The sequence below is a fragment of the Argentina silus genome (genome assembly GCF_951799395.1).
Source record: "Argentina silus genome assembly, chromosome: 12".
Classification (NCBI taxonomy): domain Eukaryota; kingdom Metazoa; phylum Chordata; class Actinopteri; order Argentiniformes; family Argentinidae; genus Argentina; species Argentina silus.
Window position 1 is genome coordinate 10,674,441 of NC_139666.1, and position 19,257 is coordinate 10,693,697.

The 19,257-nt window shown below is 37.8% G+C and overlaps 3 protein-coding genes across 3 annotated transcripts in view; 1 reads left to right on the forward strand and 2 right to left on the reverse strand.

The window, feature by feature from the left end:
• Nucleotides 1-4,316, forward strand: part of slc4a10b (solute carrier family 4 member 10b) — a gene marked incomplete at its 5' end in the record, with an annotated part of 31,041 nt that extends 26,725 nt beyond the window's left edge. Inside the window, 7 exons of the mRNA XM_083682136.1 lie at nucleotides 219-287; nucleotides 709-882; nucleotides 1,478-1,600; nucleotides 1,764-1,828; nucleotides 2,073-2,174; nucleotides 3,159-3,194; nucleotides 4,267-4,316. Coding sequence (XP_083538262.1) covers nucleotides 219-287; nucleotides 709-882; nucleotides 1,478-1,600; nucleotides 1,764-1,828; nucleotides 2,073-2,174; nucleotides 3,159-3,177 — 552 coding nt within the window. The 3' untranslated portion in view covers nucleotides 3,178-3,194; nucleotides 4,267-4,316. The remainder of the gene's footprint in view (nucleotides 1-218; nucleotides 288-708; nucleotides 883-1,477; nucleotides 1,601-1,763; nucleotides 1,829-2,072; nucleotides 2,175-3,158; nucleotides 3,195-4,266) is intronic.
• Nucleotides 4,317-8,283: 3,967 nt separating this feature from the next.
• gcgb (glucagon b) lies at nucleotides 8,284-9,256 on the reverse strand (the record flags this gene model as incomplete). Its single annotated transcript, XM_083681707.1, has 3 exons — nucleotides 8,284-8,404; nucleotides 8,891-9,046; nucleotides 9,162-9,256. 3 exons carry the CDS (start codon nucleotides 9,254-9,256, stop codon nucleotides 8,284-8,286), a joined length of 372 nt encoding a protein of 123 aa, XP_083537833.1.
• A 1,704-nt stretch (nucleotides 9,257-10,960) lies between these two features.
• On the reverse strand, nucleotides 10,961-19,216 carry fap (fibroblast activation protein, alpha; the record flags this gene model as incomplete). The annotated part of the gene is made up of 26 exons (XM_083682107.1): nucleotides 10,961-11,209; nucleotides 11,506-11,579; nucleotides 11,764-11,836; nucleotides 11,977-12,035; nucleotides 12,232-12,331; nucleotides 12,480-12,534; nucleotides 12,761-12,955; nucleotides 13,078-13,147; nucleotides 13,316-13,414; nucleotides 13,556-13,606; nucleotides 13,810-13,934; nucleotides 14,122-14,175; nucleotides 14,384-14,454; nucleotides 14,591-14,689; nucleotides 14,784-14,822; nucleotides 15,003-15,132; nucleotides 15,252-15,349; nucleotides 15,563-15,717; nucleotides 15,817-15,937; nucleotides 16,291-16,363; nucleotides 16,606-16,658; nucleotides 16,755-16,829; nucleotides 16,934-17,028; nucleotides 17,207-17,302; nucleotides 18,350-18,434; nucleotides 19,211-19,216. 26 exons carry the CDS (start codon nucleotides 19,214-19,216, stop codon nucleotides 11,108-11,110), a joined length of 2,253 nt encoding a protein of 750 aa, XP_083538233.1. The 3' UTR covers nucleotides 10,961-11,107.
• Between the last annotated feature and the right edge of the window lie 41 nt (nucleotides 19,217-19,257).

The following is a 19,257-nucleotide window of genomic DNA, read 5'->3' on the forward strand; positions in this document are numbered from 1 at the left end:
CCGATAGCTCTCTGGGGGGGGGGGGAGCGGGGGGGGACACCCACTGTGATCTATTATGCGTTGTAGTTGAGGTTTTTACATACACAGAGTTTAACTGACGTTGATAATAACAGAGGATTGTTCTGCATCAACACGGATGAATCTGGATACTGTCTTTGTATTTGATATGATGGTGGGTATGTATGTACGCCTGTTTCATATTGTTGTTCCTCTTTCAGTTCATTCCCATGCCTGTGTTGTACGGAGTATTCCTTTACATGGGAGCATCCTCTCTCAAAGGCATTCAGGTACGAGATAACGCAAGGTTTAAATGTAACCATTTACATTTACATTTACATTCATGGCATTTAGCAGACGCCTTTATCCAAAGCAACTTACAGCAAATACATTTGTTTAAGTAAGTGAATCATCTATCCATCAGTCATCATAAGTAATCAATGCTCAGACCTGGGGCCATAGGCAGTCATAACCCTTTATTCTGTTGCCTGGCTTACTGTACGCCTGATACTATACACATACTATACACCTGATACTATACACCTGATACTCCTGAGGTTGTGATGTAACACTTAATAATAAAATAAATAAATAAATAAATAATAATAATAATAATAATAATAATAATAACAATACATCATAACAATAATACATTTTATTTGTCCAGCACTTTTCAAAATACTCAAATACACTTTACTTTACTTTGCCCAGTTATTTGACCGTCTGAAGCTCTTCGGCATGCCAACCAAGCACCAGCCAGACTTCATCTACCTGCGCCACGTCCCTCTGAGGAAGGTGCACCTGTTCACCATCATCCAGCTCACCTGTCTGGTCATGCTGTGGGTCATCAAGACCTCCAAGGCTGCCATCGTCTTCCCTATGATGGTGCGCACAGCCCCCCCCCCCCCTTCCCCTTCTCTCTCTTTTCTCAGGAGATTGGCCTTGGGCCCCTCACATGACGACTAACTAACCAATCAGGCTGCAAAGCTTTCTTTGGCCACATCAGATTTTTCTTAAGAACAGTCGGTAGAAGACATTGAGAGTATTCACCGTAGTATATGGTACAATATGCACTTTACAGTAAGTCACTTTAATGCCTGTTAATACGATGTTGTGTCTAGAGTAATTGCGGTGTTAATACACAGGTATAGTAGAGTGTTGCATACTGTACATTGTAGTGGGCTGATGATGCAGATAGATAGATAGATAGATAGATAGATAGATAGATAGATAGATAGATAGATAGATAGGTAGATAGATAGATAGATAGATAGATAGATAGATAGATAGATAGATAGATAGATAGATAGATAGATAGATAGATAGATATGAGGGAGCTCATTGTACAGATAACAACAAGAAGACATTATGTCCCACAAACATCACAGTAGCAACATCACAACACGTCAAGGCAACAACATAAACAGCATAAGCCTACATGATAGTCAGGGGTACGTAATGTAGATTGTGTTCCTTGCAGGTATTAGCTCTGGTCTTCATTAGGAAGCTGATGGATTTAGTCTTCACCAAGCGAGAGATGAGCTGGCTGGATGATCTCATGCCAGAGAGTAAGAAGAAGAAACTTGAAGATCTTGATGAGGAGGTAATGTTTTTGTCATATAAGCAGATATAAGCAGTTACTGTATGCAGTTGTCAAATAGGCAGCTGAAATGAAAATAGTTTGGCACCCAACCTTTATACAGTATGTTCCACTGTGCTGTACCAAGCATTTTTAACACATTTCTATTGGCTATTTTCTGTATCAGGAGGAGCGGAGTATTTTGGCAGAGGAAGAGGGAGTCGTGCAAGTGCCATTAGGGGGATATCAAAAGTAAGTTCTCAATTATCATTATTATAATCCCATATGATGAGGAAACCGATAACCTATTATGACTGCTGTAAGTTATCTGTCTCACCGTGGGAGAGTGAGAAACGTCCTCTCGATTCCTTTGTATGTCTTGACATGTGAAGAATTGACATTAAAGCCACTTTGACTTTTGACTTTTGACTTATAATTAGCATATTATTTAGTAACATGGTATGTTTATTGTTATCTTTATGTCTTATTTTCTTAGGGGTGACCCTTCCAACGTCGACATTACAGATGAAATGTCCAAATCGTCTTTTGGAAACATCTGGAACTCAGACAACTCCAAACAGGAACTAGACTCAAAAAGGTATTGAGTTGCCTCAGAAATGTTTATTCAAAATGAGTTCAATGTCAGTTTGGTAACACTTTTCATTGCGGTGCTCTACCTTGCCTCTACAGGCAATACAATGTACCTGTGTATTAATGCTGCAATTACTCTGTTAGTAAGTAAAGTATACATCTGTTTTTACAAAGCAATGAAGTGATTGGTAAGTAATTCATACAATGGTACTATTGGTACTAATTTGTACTTCGAGTAATCGATTACTTCAGTACTATGTAACTGTGTTAATACAGTAGTGGTACTGGAGTAATCAGAGCATTACTACACAGGTCTAATAGCAACAGTAATGTAAAATGTTACCATCAATTACTGTATATGGAATTTAAAATACTTTGTGTTTTTAATGTTGATTATGTCATTATGCTAACCTTTACATTTACTTTTGTCAGTTTGTGGATGAATATGGCTGGATCCTAACTGGAGATATGTGTTTGTAATTTGCATTTATCTCCCATTGACACGTGAGACACGATTTATGGGAAAATATGAGTTACTTAAGTTAGGATTCAGCCCATAATGTATAGTTAACTGGGACATCATAAGACATAAGATACATGTTGGTTGCACTTTTTTGTAATAGCACATTGCCATGTATTTACTTGGAACTTACAGGGTAAAATTGCAAACACACAATGAGCCTACTGTATGACTTCCTGGTTAGTTTCTTTGGGATTCATAGAAACAAACCACCAGGCAACATTTGGTGTCAGGGTGGTTTTAGTATGGAAAGTACCCATTTTACCATAGCAAACTGTGAGTTCTCAGAAGTAGTATTTTCAGATTTGTTGATATACTGTGTCAGTATGTGGACAACTCGTGGACAAAAGTTCTATTGACATTCTCTTTCAGCCTTAAACCTGTACAGAAGTATTATTCCTCCATTGTCGAGCTGATAAGTTGTCCCATTTCTTGACTGTAGATCTCTTTCCATCCCATCTCTATCATAAGCTCCCTTATTCCCTCTTAGATGCTGATCCCCCAAAGGTAAGAACCTACTCCCTGTGTCCTTGTTTGCCCATCCATACACAGCTTTGGTTACCGTCACTTTTTGGAATGAATAATTTACGCTTATCTTTGCATGATATGAGGCAGAGCTGGATCGGCTGGATATTCTTTTTCAATTTACTATTTGGGTTGAAATTATATGCACATTTCAATTTCAATGCTGCTTTTGCATTGTATAAAATCCCACACATTGTCCATTTTACAGTTTCTACTCTACTCAAAGTTCATGTCCATTGAGAGTACACAGCTCTACAGAACTTTGAGGATTGCCAATGTTAAGCAAAGATAAACATAGGCCTACTGTGGGCCTATATACTCTTTTACAGTATTGATGAGGGTCAAACCACACTTGTAAGTCTATTATCTACTCACTGCTTGGAGTATCAACCTCGAATATGACAGGCAGTGAAAAATGAACATGTGCTCAGTCTTAAGTGGGATAATGAAACAGCCAGGATGTGCCCTGCATAGGGGCCTTCTATGTGGGATAATGAAACAGCCAGGATGTGCCCTGCATAGGGGCCTTCTATGTGGGATAATGAAACAGCCAGGATGTGCCCTGCATAGGGGCCTTCTATGCATGCTGCTGCTGCTGCTACCCCTCAGGCTCTGCTAGCATGCTTACCATCCTTCTGTACCTCGACAATTGCAATGAAAGACAGTTCAAAACCAAGCACTCGTACACTGGTAGACAGTGGAACAGCTGGAGAGGTATTCATTTTCATGTCCGTCTATTGTAACAACTGCCTTTCCATGTAATTGCCGGAGGTCTTGACCCCTTTATACTATCTTGTTCTGATCCCCATTATGCAGTACCTCTCAGCTGTCTGGAACATGCAATGCCTTGGATTCAATTGGAGTGGATTACCATGCTTCTGAGTAAAGCCTATCAGTGCACACAATTGATGTACTGTAGAACCACTCCCAACTAAGACATGAGGTGATGGTAGCTTCGGAATGTAGATTTGGAGCCGGACAGCTGATAGGTATAGCTATGTCCTCCTCTGCATGAATGCCGGAATGTTCTAACACCTCATTTTGTTATCCACAGCTTATCTAATAAAGCAACAGCAAAGAGGAAGAGGTGGAAGAAGCAGAAGGGCTTGGACAGGGAGACTAGTCTCTGACGTTTACCCCCCTCCACTGTGTTTTTAAACCATCCAATATTGTGTGCCACAGTTTGCCATTCCTTTAGGTTTTTGTCTTGTAAATCTATGTGTTCAAAGGTGTTAAACAGTATTTAGTTGATGTGTCTGCAACTGCCTGCCTCTTCAGCAGGCAAGCTAAAGAAAAAGTACTTTTTTTTTGTGTGTGTTTGTAAATGTCAAGTAATACCAGCAAGATAGAGGCGGGGGTAGTTTTACTGTAACAGAATGTTTATGTCTGAGGATTTACCAGTCACATTAAGAAACTGTTTTCAAGTTACTTTTGTTTTTAACTTTGTTGTATGTATTTTGTATGTTTTGTATTTTTTAAATATCATATTACTGTTAAAATTGAAAAATTATCCACATAGATACAATTGATTGAATAGTTTGTACGTTACTGCAGTTAAAGATGATGGAAGCAAGTAATATATAGAATTGATTAACTTATATATCGACAAAAAGTCTCAGTATACTGTATGCATGAAGAATTGAATTCACCATTTATTATTAAATATCCAGCATCTGCTTCTCTTGGTGCAAAGGGAATACTTCATCTGGGTTTAAGCATTTAATGTATGACTTCAATTCAATAATTTTTTGCAATAGTGTGCCAGCTTTCAATATTGTCAAATCGTATTACCACAATTAATGAGCTAAGTGGAAAATAGCTTTTATTTATGACATACCCAAATGGTGAGAAATGTTTTCTTGTACATACAAGTACATACAAGTTTTTCAATGTATTTTGTTGCAAAAACCTGGTTTAATAATGTATGCTTACTGTATCAAGAGATCTTGAAACAATGTGAAAGAGGAAAATAGTGGCAAAGTAAAAGCGCTTATTTGGAATAGGTGCGCATATCAATATTCTCAAGGTAGGTACAGTGCAGTACAACAGGTCTGCACAGTTAACGCTTGTGTGTCATTCTCATTTTTTTTAATACTTGTTTTGTCATGGAACTGTTATGTGTCCCCAGAAATAATTGTTATCTCAATAATTAAAGATGAAGCTGAAACTAATACTTGAAAGTGTCTGCTTAAGGGCAACATACATGGCGATAGAAACAAATGCAGTAGCACTTTTTCTAGAAAGGCAAAATGTATAGTATATTTATTCTATTAAAGATGATTAAACTATATATTTCCTTTGTACAATAAAAAATGATTTTGTTTTAATGTATGAGTGTCAGCAAACTATTGTGAAATATTGTGAAATCCTGTAACTCATTTTACCTAGCTTATATTTTTGAGTGGTCAGTTTTTGTGGCAGAAACCCATAAGGGGTACAGTAAAGGAAATACAAATACAAAACATCCCTTTATCCTTTGTTTATTGTGTATCTTGTTTATGTACATTAACTATTAAAGTGTAAACGTCAAACTTAATAAATTTCTTTTAAACACATTTATGTTTCTCTCTTGATCACTGATGCAGATGGTTGTCTCTCACAGTAAGCTGACCTGTGGCTGTTTGAGACAGTCTGATTTGGAGTAAATCAACTCCCAGTGATCATAGAAGCCTGGGGTTGTCACTAAACAAAAATGTCAATTTAGATATATCACGTACGGCTGTATGCGATGTACCTCACCAATACAATTTGATTTGACTAACATATTAAACATAATGGTAACCTTGCTCACAAATGAGAGACAATTAGTCCAAAATGTTATGGTGATAAATGCCAGCATATGACCCTTAGAGAATTAGAATAAAAATAGATATGAGTGGGCTGGAGTCTTTAATCAACAGATGGTTTGGTCCACTGCCTGACAGCTCAGAGAGGTATAGCGTCCCCAAGCATGACATCTAGCTGGCTCATGTGAATATTCTTTTTTTCATACCAGTAAGACCCAATCACTGAACTCTACAAGTGAATGTTGATTGACATATTGTTTTTATCAGTTTCCTCAATTCTCCTTGCTGTCAGTCCTACATTGGGAAATCGTGTTGAAAGGTAAAATGAGCAGATGTGACACATTGTGTTATTCTATTACCTGAATAAAATCCCAAAGAGTCTCCCCCTGGAGCACATGGTAATCCTCAAGGATGATTGATTTGAGTTCTGCCTCTCTGAATAGAAGGATTTAACTTGAACATGACATTATTTAAAGGGGCAATCTGTAATTGGTACAGAACCTTTGCTATGACACTCAAATTAGCTAATATGCAAAAATGTCACCAACAAATCACTCAATAAGTTGAATTGAGTCCATCTTAATGCGGGGATAATAGTTTTTTGGGAATTAATATCTTTGTTTTTATAGGAATCTGATTTGCCTAGGATTTGCATAGGAATTAATTACACACTGTGTGGATCAGGTTGCCATTACAAACTGAGCAAATGGAGAGGAACAAAACTTGTCAAGAATGCGACCCTGAGGCCTGGGGAGACTTACAAAAATCTACAAAGTTGAATGGTGGAGAGGAAAAAGCACAGTCGATGGGACAACATCATCCCAGTCACTCTACAAAATTGGTCTATAACCAAGTGGCCAAAATGAATCCCTTAATCTCATATCCACAATTATGCTTGCAACAATGAATTCAAGTGATACAGCAAAGAAAGTGACTGTAAATGTGTTCATTGGTTTTACTACAAAGCATTAAGTTTGGTGCAAATCCAGCACATGCAATGCAGTTTCCAGTATCTCTCGTGTGAAGAATAGTGGTAGCTGCATCAAGTTATGGGTATGTTTGTCACTGGCAGGGACTGGGGAGTTTGTCAGGATCAAGAGAAAATTATGAAATTTGCTGAGTTGGTAGTGACATCTTAATCTACACAGTGTGTAATTGATTCCTATGCAAATCAGAGACCCTATAAAAACAAAGATATTAATTCCAAAATTACATGAACTATTATCCCCGCATTAAGATGGACTCAATTCAACTTATTGAGTGATTTGTTGATTGATCATAGCAAAGGGTCTGAATATTTATGTATTTTTATTTGTAATTTTAATACATTTCTAAATATGTGTTTTCGCTTTGTCATTCTGGGGTATTGTGTGTGGATTGATGGCTAATTCTTTTAATTTAATCCATTTTAAATTGAGTCTACAACACAACAAAATGTGGAAAAAGTGAAGGGGTCTGAATATATAATAATAATAATAATAATAGTAATATTACTTATAAATGCCTCATGAGCTTAATTCAACTGTCTTACCCCATTACAACCCAAACTATAAGCTTGTTTTACTCCATTGTTTGTAAACAATACATTTGTAAACAAACACTGTATAGCTTCAAAACATGGTTAAAACTATAATCTTGATGGATGGTCAGTCCTTGCTTCCATAGCTCTGTCTATGAAATTGAGAGTGGTTATGTTTCTCCAGCCCCACCCCTCAGCTGTTTACCAGTGGTGGGCAGTCTTCATTGTATTTTGTAGATAATTGTAGATTGCACCTTTAAGTATTACTCATCAGTTATACTTATTATTAGGAACAGCCTCAATACATAAAGTTACATCTGTTAGAAACAGCCACACAAAAAATATATTTCTAAATCGTATTTTGAGTTATTATATTAATAGTATTAGTATTTGAAGTATTTCGAAATTCATGATAACGTAGCTCTTTTTAAAGTTTTTAGATATAGTCAGACATTTGAATGAATATAAATACAGCAGGAGCAAGACAATGATCTCCCAAAGTGTGTATGTCTTTATTGAAAACTTCATATGAATAAAAAGAATGTGATGATGTGCCTAAAAAATGTAACCCCCCCCCATTCAACAATCCCACACAAGAAACAAGCAACACAGAACTTCTTAATTGTCAGGGGTTTTATTAGTGTGACCAGAGAAAGGAGGATACAGGTTATAAAACAAGAGATGGTACAGGGTCATTCTGTATGAGTCGCAGGGGTGTCAGAGGGCAGGGGACGCGGGGGGGACTCTCTGGCTGAATAGAGGAGTCTTACTCTCGTCTGCCTCGTCCAGTCTTCAGCCAGGACACAAACTCCTTAGCAGCCTCATCCTGGAGGTAGGAGCTCACGTCGCTGGTGTAGGTCCCGTCTGCATGGCGTCTGCTGGGGCCACTTGAGAAGCAAAGGGATATTCACGAGGTGCACACATGCTAAATTCCATCCCATAAGACTGGTTACTTTTGCGATGAATGAAGCTAAACAACTTCTCATTTGAGTGGTGCCGGACTAATTGTCAAGACTGCACTGCAGTGCACTCTAGTCCTTTGTATTGCCCATCATTTGAATTGTTGATGTCTACTGTATATCAACAATAAGCAGTTAAGTGCATTAACTTACTTGCTCTTCAGCTATGGTATAATACAGCATTAAGATGCAAGGTAACTTGAAGTCATATCTGATATCACCACCATACAATAAAAATGACTTTGCAATATGCATCATCAAAAATATTTTCATCACAGTCACATATCAGCATGAATACTGAAATCCCACTCATCAAATTGACCATAGTAACTACTCATTAAGTTGTCCCTTATTGGAGATGACTGCTTCATCAATAGAATAAACAAAAGCAGCAGGAGAGAGACACACACTTACCCACTCCTCTTTGTGTTCTTTAACCACTGGACAAAATCTTGTGCTCGCCTTGTCTCCAGGTATTTACTGTAGTCGTTCGAGAATGTTCCCTCTGAGTGTCTCTTCATGTTTGTAAGCCCCCTTGGCTCGTTGAATAAAGAGTCCTCTGTCAATACGCTGCAAAAACAAAAAAATACAATTCAACATTTACAAGATGCTGGTTAACAGAGAGAGGAGAAGCCTAAACCTAAAGGGTCGAGGAGAGTAATACAGGTGGTTAATAGGCTCTTACCTAGAGTTGTCCTCTGTGTCCTGGTCTGCGATCTGCCAGCTGCTCTGAACAATAATCAAGAGCAGAAGTCCAGCCAAAGAGTGAGCGCCTTTCATGGTTTGACTTCCTAGATAGTCGCAGGAAAGAGAGTAGAGAGCTTTTACAGTACTTCACCTAAACATCATCATCTCAGTACAAGAACATCATCTCAGTACAAGAACATCTCCTCAATACAAGACAATATCACCCTCATTCTGAAGAGCCAAAGCTCTCCAATGGAAGGCAGTTGTTAACAAGTGTGAGGTGGGTTTGGTAAAACTCACCTGTGTTTACTCTGATTAGAGTCTATGAAAAAACGGGGAGTGTGCGATGCGTAGATTTCTTCTGGCTTCTCTCCTGTCAGGCTCCCTGGAGCTGCTTCATGGTCCCTTTTTGGTCTGTCTAGCCTTATATAGTTGAGGAGGGTGTCTGCTCAGGTGGCAGGCACCCTCCCCACAGAGACTTCAGCACGTTCCCTATTACTCTCAGTCCATTAGTCAGGGCTTGTCTCAATGCACTGGATACATTTGCGGTTCCGTCTTTGTTTAAGAGGAGATGTGGGAAATGTCCAGGGGTAAAAACTGTCACTTTAGGTGTTCAAATCAAACACAATTCCATCCTGTCAAACTCGTTCTAATGCTTATGCAACTGTCTAACATCTGTGTTCAAATTACCTGGCTTACTCTTCCTGTGTCAAGACAACATCATCAGTGTTCATGGAATAATTTAGGACAATATGTCCAGTCAGTGAAACTACATTAAACACTTTTCACACACCAGTGTATTCCCAAGTCAAGTCAAGTAATAAACACATTTGTTTCTAACAAGGAGTGTGGTGCTGAACAAGGATTACTATTTCCTATTACCATTTTTTAGTAATACAAATACAAATTGTATACGTTTATAAATCATAATGCTCATACAGTAAGTGCTTTTAAGGTGCATACTGTACTGTATGAATACTCATTATTGATTACCTACCTACAGTATGTAGGGACAGTACCCTGCATATTGTTTAAAGGACTACATTTTTAAATTTTTTCAGTTTAACAAATGTGGTACTAGTGGACTACTATTGATAACACTAGCAGGGAGGTGGCTTTCATCCAAAGCTTAAACATAGAACTATGCTTTTGGGGAAAGAAGGAGTTGTGAGTGCAGGATTCACATAGATTACTATTGGTATAGGCTTGTGGCCAAAAATGTTAATAAGGAAATAACATTTAAGGTTTAGGATAAGATATGAGAGATACTGTAAATATTATCAGACATATGCCAATGGGAATGTTGGGAATTGAGTCCAAAGATAGCAAGTGGATCTTATACAATGTGCAGCTATAAAGAGTGCAGCTACAATGTGCAGCTATACAGTACACAGGCTAAATGAAATTCAAAAGAAGAGTTTTCTTTTTTTTTAGTTCATTATTTTAATCTTAAATGTGTAGAAACACAACAAATCTTTGTCAACATTTTTTAAACCAGATACATCTTTTACTATGTAACAATTTCCAATATAGCATACTGGTATTTCATATAGTATGTCAAATAACAACAACAGAAATGTAACCATTACACAACAAATTCAGTGCAATAACAACTTTGTGTATATTAAAACCAGTATTACTAACGTCATAGATATAAAATGTGTACCATTATACAAACATGCTAATACTTTTGAGTACATAGTGGTGAAAAGTCACATTTTTGCTCGATCAACAACAGAGTAATTCCATATCAAATACAAATAGGCAATGTTTTACAAGCAATTCAATTTTCATAGTAAATACATATTAACCAATATAAAAACAGATCCTTGAATATCATTAGGTACGTAACAGACAATCAGCCAAAATTGTAAGGTAGCATACATAAATGCTGTCATACTGAGCCAAATAAGGCATTGGACATGAAGGCAGGAGTTGTTAGATCTACTTGGGATTGACGAGGCATTTCTGTAGGAAGTGACTCATGAGAGTGTAGACATGACGCAGGGCAGGGCTTCCAAGTTTGTGATCCTTGTCAGTATACCACTGAAAAGAGTCAAAAAGACTAAAGTTAATACTTGACTAGATAGATGTGTTATAAGTGAATATTCACAATATAAGAGTCTGCTCTATGATGTCAAGGATGTCTTGTAGACAGTAAAATGTTTGGAATGCACAGTATTAACACCCAAATAGACTTAGAGATAATTTAGTTAAATGCTAACAGCGTTATCTAATGTGGTCGTACTGTAGACCAGAGCCAATGCAGACTACTGTATGACACACTAGTTCACCCCCATCATCATGCATCCTCAGTTTGTCATCCCCGGACCAATATTTACCATTGCTTCAAAGTCAACTTGCTGCTCGACCAGGGCTTTGGAGATCTGTGCAGCTTGCTGGAAATGAACATTGTCTGAAGGAAAGACAAACAGTTTGTAACACCTGATTTCACAGGGAAGCACATCCATCTGTCCAATCAGGTTGAATTTGCTTGCGAAAATATGAGCAAAGTTAATCTGTAATGCATTTGTTGAGTAGCCTACCGTATTGCATACACAGCATTAAGCATATGTTTTGCTCAAAACAAAGATACATACCATCAGCAGTCCCATGAACCAACAGATACTCCACTGATTTGAAATTCTTTGCTCTACTTGTCACTGTAGAATTCTGTTGAACGGATGTACAGAAAGCTTGTTTTAATGTATCTCTGTATCTATAGCATGATCATCTGGTTAAGTCTGGTTGATAGAGCAGATCATTTGTAGAGGACTGCAGGTCATTTGTAGAGGACTATTCAAATACTTTACCTTGTAAGAGTCAGCATTGTCCTCAGGTTTACTCATGTAGCGTTCAGTATACACCGCATCTGAAAATGAAATATAGCTAGTGTAAAAATACAAACTCTACAGGGTGAAACAAATAAGCCTCAGTTACTTGTGTAATAACATGTTAAAAAGGTATATGAGCATGACAATGTTAAGTGTTACCCTGCCTCTCTCAGTCAGTTCACGCATTATGAAATCAATTATTATGTGATTGCATACTCATACTGTGACACGTACCATAATATTCCCACTTAGATACCGGGGCAACTGCTATTCCACACTTGAAGAGTCCAGTTCCAGCACCCAAAGCCATGGATGTCACATAGCCACCATATGACTGAAAAATATGTTATTACTACAGTAATCAGACATAATATAAAAATATAAACATTCAACAACTTTATCAAAGTGATGCAAAACGTATAATGAGAAAAAATAAACAGTATAACTGTACAGTGTAATTATAAATACAGTATGAAACTTACCCAACCCCATATGGCTATGCGATCTTTGTCAATAAAGCCCATGTCAATGAATTTCCTAATGACAAAAACAAATAAAACAAAACAAAACTTTTGCATTTTCTATAAAAGACAAAAGGCAGATGAATTCCAAAACCCACACATGGATTCAATACAGCAGATTAATCCCTAAAGGAAACAGATGTGTGTTCATAATCAAATACACATACATTACATATGATTTATATTTATATATTTTATTCTCGACCAGATGCTTGACATTTTGAGGTTCAATGGCACTTTACCTCACAGCTGTTATCTGATCCTCTACCTCATACGTTCCAAGCCGTTGGTAGATTGAGTGCATTATTTTATCACCTTGGTAACCACTTCCCCTTCCATCGAAACTGGCAACAATAATCCCCTCGGTACTGGCGAGGTACGAACCCCAGTTTAGTCTGAAACGGTAATCTACCGTTTGACTACAGGGCCCACCATATCTGCAAGAGAGATCAGTACAGGATATAGTATTTACCTCACACAGCTACAGGTCTACTGCACATACTGTACTGAACTTGGAGGAGGTAGTGATAGGAAGAGAATGAGATCTCTGTAAACTTACACATAAATTAGAAGAGGGTATTTTTGGGATTTATCAAAATTGGGGGGTAACATCATCTGATACCAAAGATCTGTTGGAAAAAAGGTTTAAAAAAAAAAATCAAAAAACATTAAGCTATTGGAATATATAATAATAATAATAATAATAATAATAATAATAATAATAATAATAATAAATGCCCATTAGATATTGCATTCCATGATTTAGCTGATCAGTTTCTATAAGCTATTAGTCTCACCGAATCCTCCGATCCTCAGGGAGCCACGCTGCATGGTTGGCATCTGGAACTCTACTAGAATGTTTTCAAGCTCTTTGTTGTCTTGAAGAACTGTGAGCTCTAAAACAAAACATCATTGTCTATCATCTGAAAGTCAGATCAATGGTATTCATGGTAGTGTTTTACAAACCTACATAGGGTTACAAAGTCTATCTTCATGACTGTGGTATGCTACCCTACTTCCTAAGTTCATTTGCATACCTGAACCTGAGCCTCTATTGTCCCGGAGTGTAATAAAAGGCATTCCAGGTCCTGTTGAGACACAAGAATACGGAAAACAGGAATACTGTATTACATCATGAGGGCAATTGTTCTCCGAATGACCTCAGGGATTAGCCGACGTGTTGGAAACTGTTTTCATTACCCATGGATGGCTCTTGCACACCTAAGTTACTTTCAATTACAGTATTCCTCATGGATGAGTGAGTGCTCAGGGGGATGCTAGGGTAACTGACCGTAGCAGTCCATGCGGTAGTAGGAGGCCTCGTAGCTAAAGTAAGCTGAGTTGTACTGACATCTGTCCTTATTCAGGCCACAGGTGAGGCACTGAGGAGCTGAATGGCTGCTTCCAATCATAATCCTGATAAACAAACAAACAAACAACAGGTCATACGAGTTAACACCGCCAATTTAAATACTTCCATTGTTGTCTTTTGTATTCAATTTTTTTTTTTTTTTTTTCAATAATCAAGCACTATCAATTGGGGTCTTGAGAAACATTATGCTATCATATTCATCTGTACAGTAGACTGAGATTACTTCCTTACTTGTAAATATGTCTCTGTCCAGGTCTTCCTTGGTACTCATTACTTATATAATATCTGTGAAAAACAAATGGTTAACACTATTGCACATAAAAAGACAGCAGTCATTTGGAATTCTGGTTTGATACATTTGAAGCATTGATACAATTCCAAAATTGCCTTTAAGATGTGATCTGCACATGATATAATAATTGCAATATATAATTTTCTGAGGGTTCCTATAATACATGTCCTGGGATTTTGTATCTACTACATATATACTTACATGGCATCTTTAGTTAGTTTTGTAATATAGATGACCTCCCACTTGCCTGAGGTTATGGCTGTTGCCTTGCCCTTTGGAATAATATACACTTTCATAGATTTTCATAGATAGCATTCAGACATTGTTAGAATTCAGACTGTATTTTATTGGTCTAACATTTTAATGACTTCCAGCCTAGTAAACAGAATTTTTGTTTTGAATACTTACATCTTTCACATGATGTATGTGTTTATAACCATATGTGTCACTCATCACTTTGTAGAAACTGATATGATCCTCTGCAAAGAGAGGTAGGAGGGGAGTATACTGAAAAATGTAAACAATCGTTAATCACAATAGTTCATATTTTACAGCAAGCTATACTTATTTGCAATGGCTCCTTCATAGTAAGTGAACTTACATGACCAACCCATCCCGTCTTGCTTGTTTGCTCGAATTTCTAAGAGAGAAAAAGAAGATGTACATTTATCAAGACAAAATGACTTTGTTTTCCAGTTAGCCTACTGTATATGCATCACACAACAGGTGCGTTCCTGTTGTTCCTGAAGAACATGCTTCTCCCTTCACTGATTGTTGAAGTCCAAAGATCACACAGTGCCTAAGGAGAGGTGACAAGTACCCCGTTCTCGTTCCACTTGCTTCCGCCAAAGTCATAGATCTGTAAAAGGACATGATTCTGCTTCCTTGTGAGCCACTGAACTGCGATGCGCTCGTCCGTAACCCAGGTGACTGAGCTTAAATAGTGATCACTGTGAGAAAAACAACACAAAGCGACAGGTTTTACATGTCTGTGAGGACTGTGACGATATTGGTCTATTCAAACCACTCTCAATATGTATTCCTATCACCCAACATGACGGTGAACTACCTTGCACCAATTGAGTCTGGAACAACCACCTGTGTCCGACTTGATGGATTTGTTGTATCAACTACAAACAGCTTTGCCTTAGGAATAGTTGAGCCAGCCTTGACATGAGAAAACATGGTTGATTAAACTTGACAAGTTGAATTCTTTTGAATAAGGACATGGAACATAAACACAACATTCCTACAATTTACTTATTGTATTTTAGGTATTTTAAATAATATTTCACCTGTGGTATGTCTAAAACACCATGTCAAAATGTCAAAATAATTAATTCCATGCTCAAAAAAGGAACATTCAGTTGAACATCTCACCTTAGGGTACGGGACAACCACTGTTTTGGGGTACTGTTCAGATCCATACCAAGAGAAATCAATAGTGTGGACTTCTGTGTCATTCAATTCTGCATAAGCCAGGAACTTTCCACTTGTTGACCACCATATTGCCTCATTCGATGCAAAAACCTCCTCTGGAAATTATGAGGAAAACAGATAGGCCTATTGAGATACCTTGTATGTAACTTAAAATGAACTCCATCCCTCCCCCTAAATGAATAAAAGTGACTCACCCTCATAGGCCCAGTCAGGGACACCATTGAGAATCTGATTCTCTTTTCCATTATGGGTCACTTGTATGGCAGCTGCAGTAGCATTGGGTTTCAAATAAATGTTGTAATTCCAGATGTAAGCCTGGGAGAGAGATTACCATTTCAGTTATTGCCAGCATTCCACCGTTTTTGGTTTATACCAGAGACATCGCACCACTCACTTGGACTTCCTGTTCAAAAGTCTCATGACCTGGCAGAAAATCTTTTGGGTGTTGTAGCCAATACCACTATGTTTGGCATGTTTATCTCTCAGGGCCAACACCCATGCTAGCCATGGGAGAGAGAAAATTGTGGTGCTGGCACACCAGACAAAACTAACTTGGAATTTTATATTGTTGTAAAGATTCTTTGTTTATTATTGTCTATGAAATTGTTGTTTATTGTTCTGTCTATGAATAGACATAGTACTAGGTTAGATGGATGGTCTTTACTCACAAGTTTGTTCCCAGTTGGCGCCCAGGCAAAGTATTGCACAACTTGTGGAATGTTTACAGGATTAACGAATGTTCTGGAGGAACAAGATGGAAACACAAGGTCCTCAGAAAGGTACAAATCATAATGACATAACAGTGGTTTTCTTAAGTTGGCCAGCATGTTGCAACATTTATAGGCAGCAAAATACAACATAAATAAGTTTGTTTTGTGCCTGATATACAAAACTTGTCTTAATCAATAATGAAACTGTAAAATGAAAGTTTAAGTTGAGTTTAAACATGATCAACAGAGCAGAGGTGAACTGGAAGGACTTACGATCTCTCCATGTCATAGATGGAGTATGAGGCTGTAAATGAATGTCTCCATTTCTGTTAAAACAGTGAAGTGTTAAGAAGTGATAAGAACTGATAAAAGGATACCCCCCCAAACCACACAGAAAATGTATTACATTTGACATGTATTACCTTGGTGTAGTTACTTTCAAAGCAGATATATTTCCGATCAGCAGAGAGTATGTAATCTGTAGCATCCACTCGTTCCTACAATGCAGACATTTAACATTTTAAAAGATAATACATTGAAGAGATCAGCTTTGAAATATACTAGGGGGGGATAAATGTTCTTTGCATGAAAAATAACTTACAAATGTTTTGTTGCTCAAAAACTCTGACATCTCCTTTGTTTCAACATTATAAAGGACAACATTGCCCTCTCTTGTTTTATGCAGGTATTCATTATCTATAACAGAATAAGACAGAAAATTATACTTTTTGATATACAGTAGGTTTGCAAAACAGCTCACTCAGAATTTAACATGGAATTCATGTACAGTATACTTTTCTGGTAGTTGCTGGTGCAACTACTTCCTGAACACTACAATTCTATTAAAGCAGTTGATTGACTGATTAAAACGTACCTGATATCCACAGCAAACTATACGATTTGTACCTTATTGTGTCATTGAAATAATCTGCAAAGGTGAAAGACCTCTTGAGGCCACCTGCATTCTCTCCTGAAACATGAAAATCAACTTGCATTACTGCTCTCTGACACAGTACACAATCTACTTGAAAATATATGCACAAATGTAAACTGTATACAAATGTATACTGTAGGCTATGTTTGTAGACCACCAATCAATAGGGTCAAAAAGGGCCTATCTTCAAATAAAAAAAATCATTAAAAAAGGCTTACAATTACACATACACTCATCGGCCACTTTATTAGGTACACCTGTTCAACTGCTCGGTAATGCAAATATCTAATCAGCCAATCACATGGCAGCAACTCAATGCATTTAGGCGCGTAGACATGGTCAAGACGACCTGCTGAAGTTCAAACCGAGCATCAGAATGGGGAAGAAAGGTGATTTAAGTGACTTAAGTGTGATGGTTGTTGGTGCCAGACGGGCTGGTCTGAGTATTTCAGAAACTGCTGATCTACTGGGATTTTCACGCACAACCATCTCTAGGGTTTAAAGAGAATGTTCCGAAAAAGAGAAAATATCGAGTGAGCGGCAGTTCTCTGGGCGAAAATGCCTTGTTGATGCCAGAGGTCAGAGGAGAATGGCCAGACTGGTTTGAGATGATAGAAAGGCAACAGTAACTCAAATAACCACTCGTTACAACCAAGATATGCAGAAGAGCATCTCTGAACGCACAACACGTCGAACCTTGAAGCAGATGGGCTACAAAAGGGGGTCCAACCCAATACTACCAAGGTGTACCTAATAAAGTGGCCGGTGAGTGTATGATCCATTCACAGTGGCAATAGCAATCACTTGGTGGCGCCACATATCAGATGTTTGCATGCACTTGTAACTTGTTCCTATTCACTTTCACTGGAGCCTCAGGGTTTGCCCATGATTATATCATGATGGTGATTATGACTAAAAACTCTGTAAACGTGTTGGTACAGTATTACATTTGAAATGTATTTACCCTCAAAATTGGCCCCACATGCAAGATAGGCTACAGACAGTGCGCATAATGTTTACTCTATGAAAGAAAACCAACTTGGCGGAATTACAAGTCATCCATGAATGACATAAGAGACTTACTATTCAGATATATTGCCATGGGGACAGTTATTAACGTGATGACGACAGCCGCCCCTACCACCCCCCAAAGCACCTTACCGCAGCCCTGTTAAAGGTGAGGGTGAGTGAGACAAATGTAGCAAAAAGTTTCGTATGAAATATCGTGCATGGTAGAGGAAAAAATGACATTGTCTTGATATTGTTAACAACTTATAATGCGTGACAAGCAACAAATTGCAATTTATGATAAACGGATGTTAATCAATCTCATTAAATTAATTTTAAAACATTGAACTTTGCATTATAGAGCGCCTACGGACACAGGTAAAGTTTACTGACCATAATAGCACCGATGCTGTTATCGACATTCACCAGTGATTGGACAAGCAGCTCTCAAATTGTATCCTTTGGTTCGCTGACGTGGAGTGACAGTCGACTTCTTTTGCTGAATATCTGAGGGACAAATTACTTACATATAGCAGGCAAAAAAGCATGGACTCTTCATGAATCCGCAAATAAATGGAAAAAAATGGAAAAACTTTACTCCGTTCGGTTAAAGTTCAACTTGGTTTCTTTTGTAGGCTTTATCTTTGAACTCCAGGATGCATCCGTGAGGAGAGTTCGGAATTCTTACTAGTCACAGAGATGCGTCCTCGAAGTCAGCAATCCACATAACTTTCCCGAAGGCGCCCAACTTGTTATCTTTAGGAAGTGGTTTGTCCACTGAGTGACCATATATCATAACTCATGCAGTTGTATGGAGGAATCCCACGGTTGATATGATCAGTTAAAATGTTTAAGTCATGCATTTCCATAACATATACTGTAATTTGTGGTCTCTCTTATGCATCGTGAGAATGTAAACTTTCAATTGAACAGTACTTCCATAACCTCATTCCGTTAGTGTCACAAGGTGGATAGAATGTCAA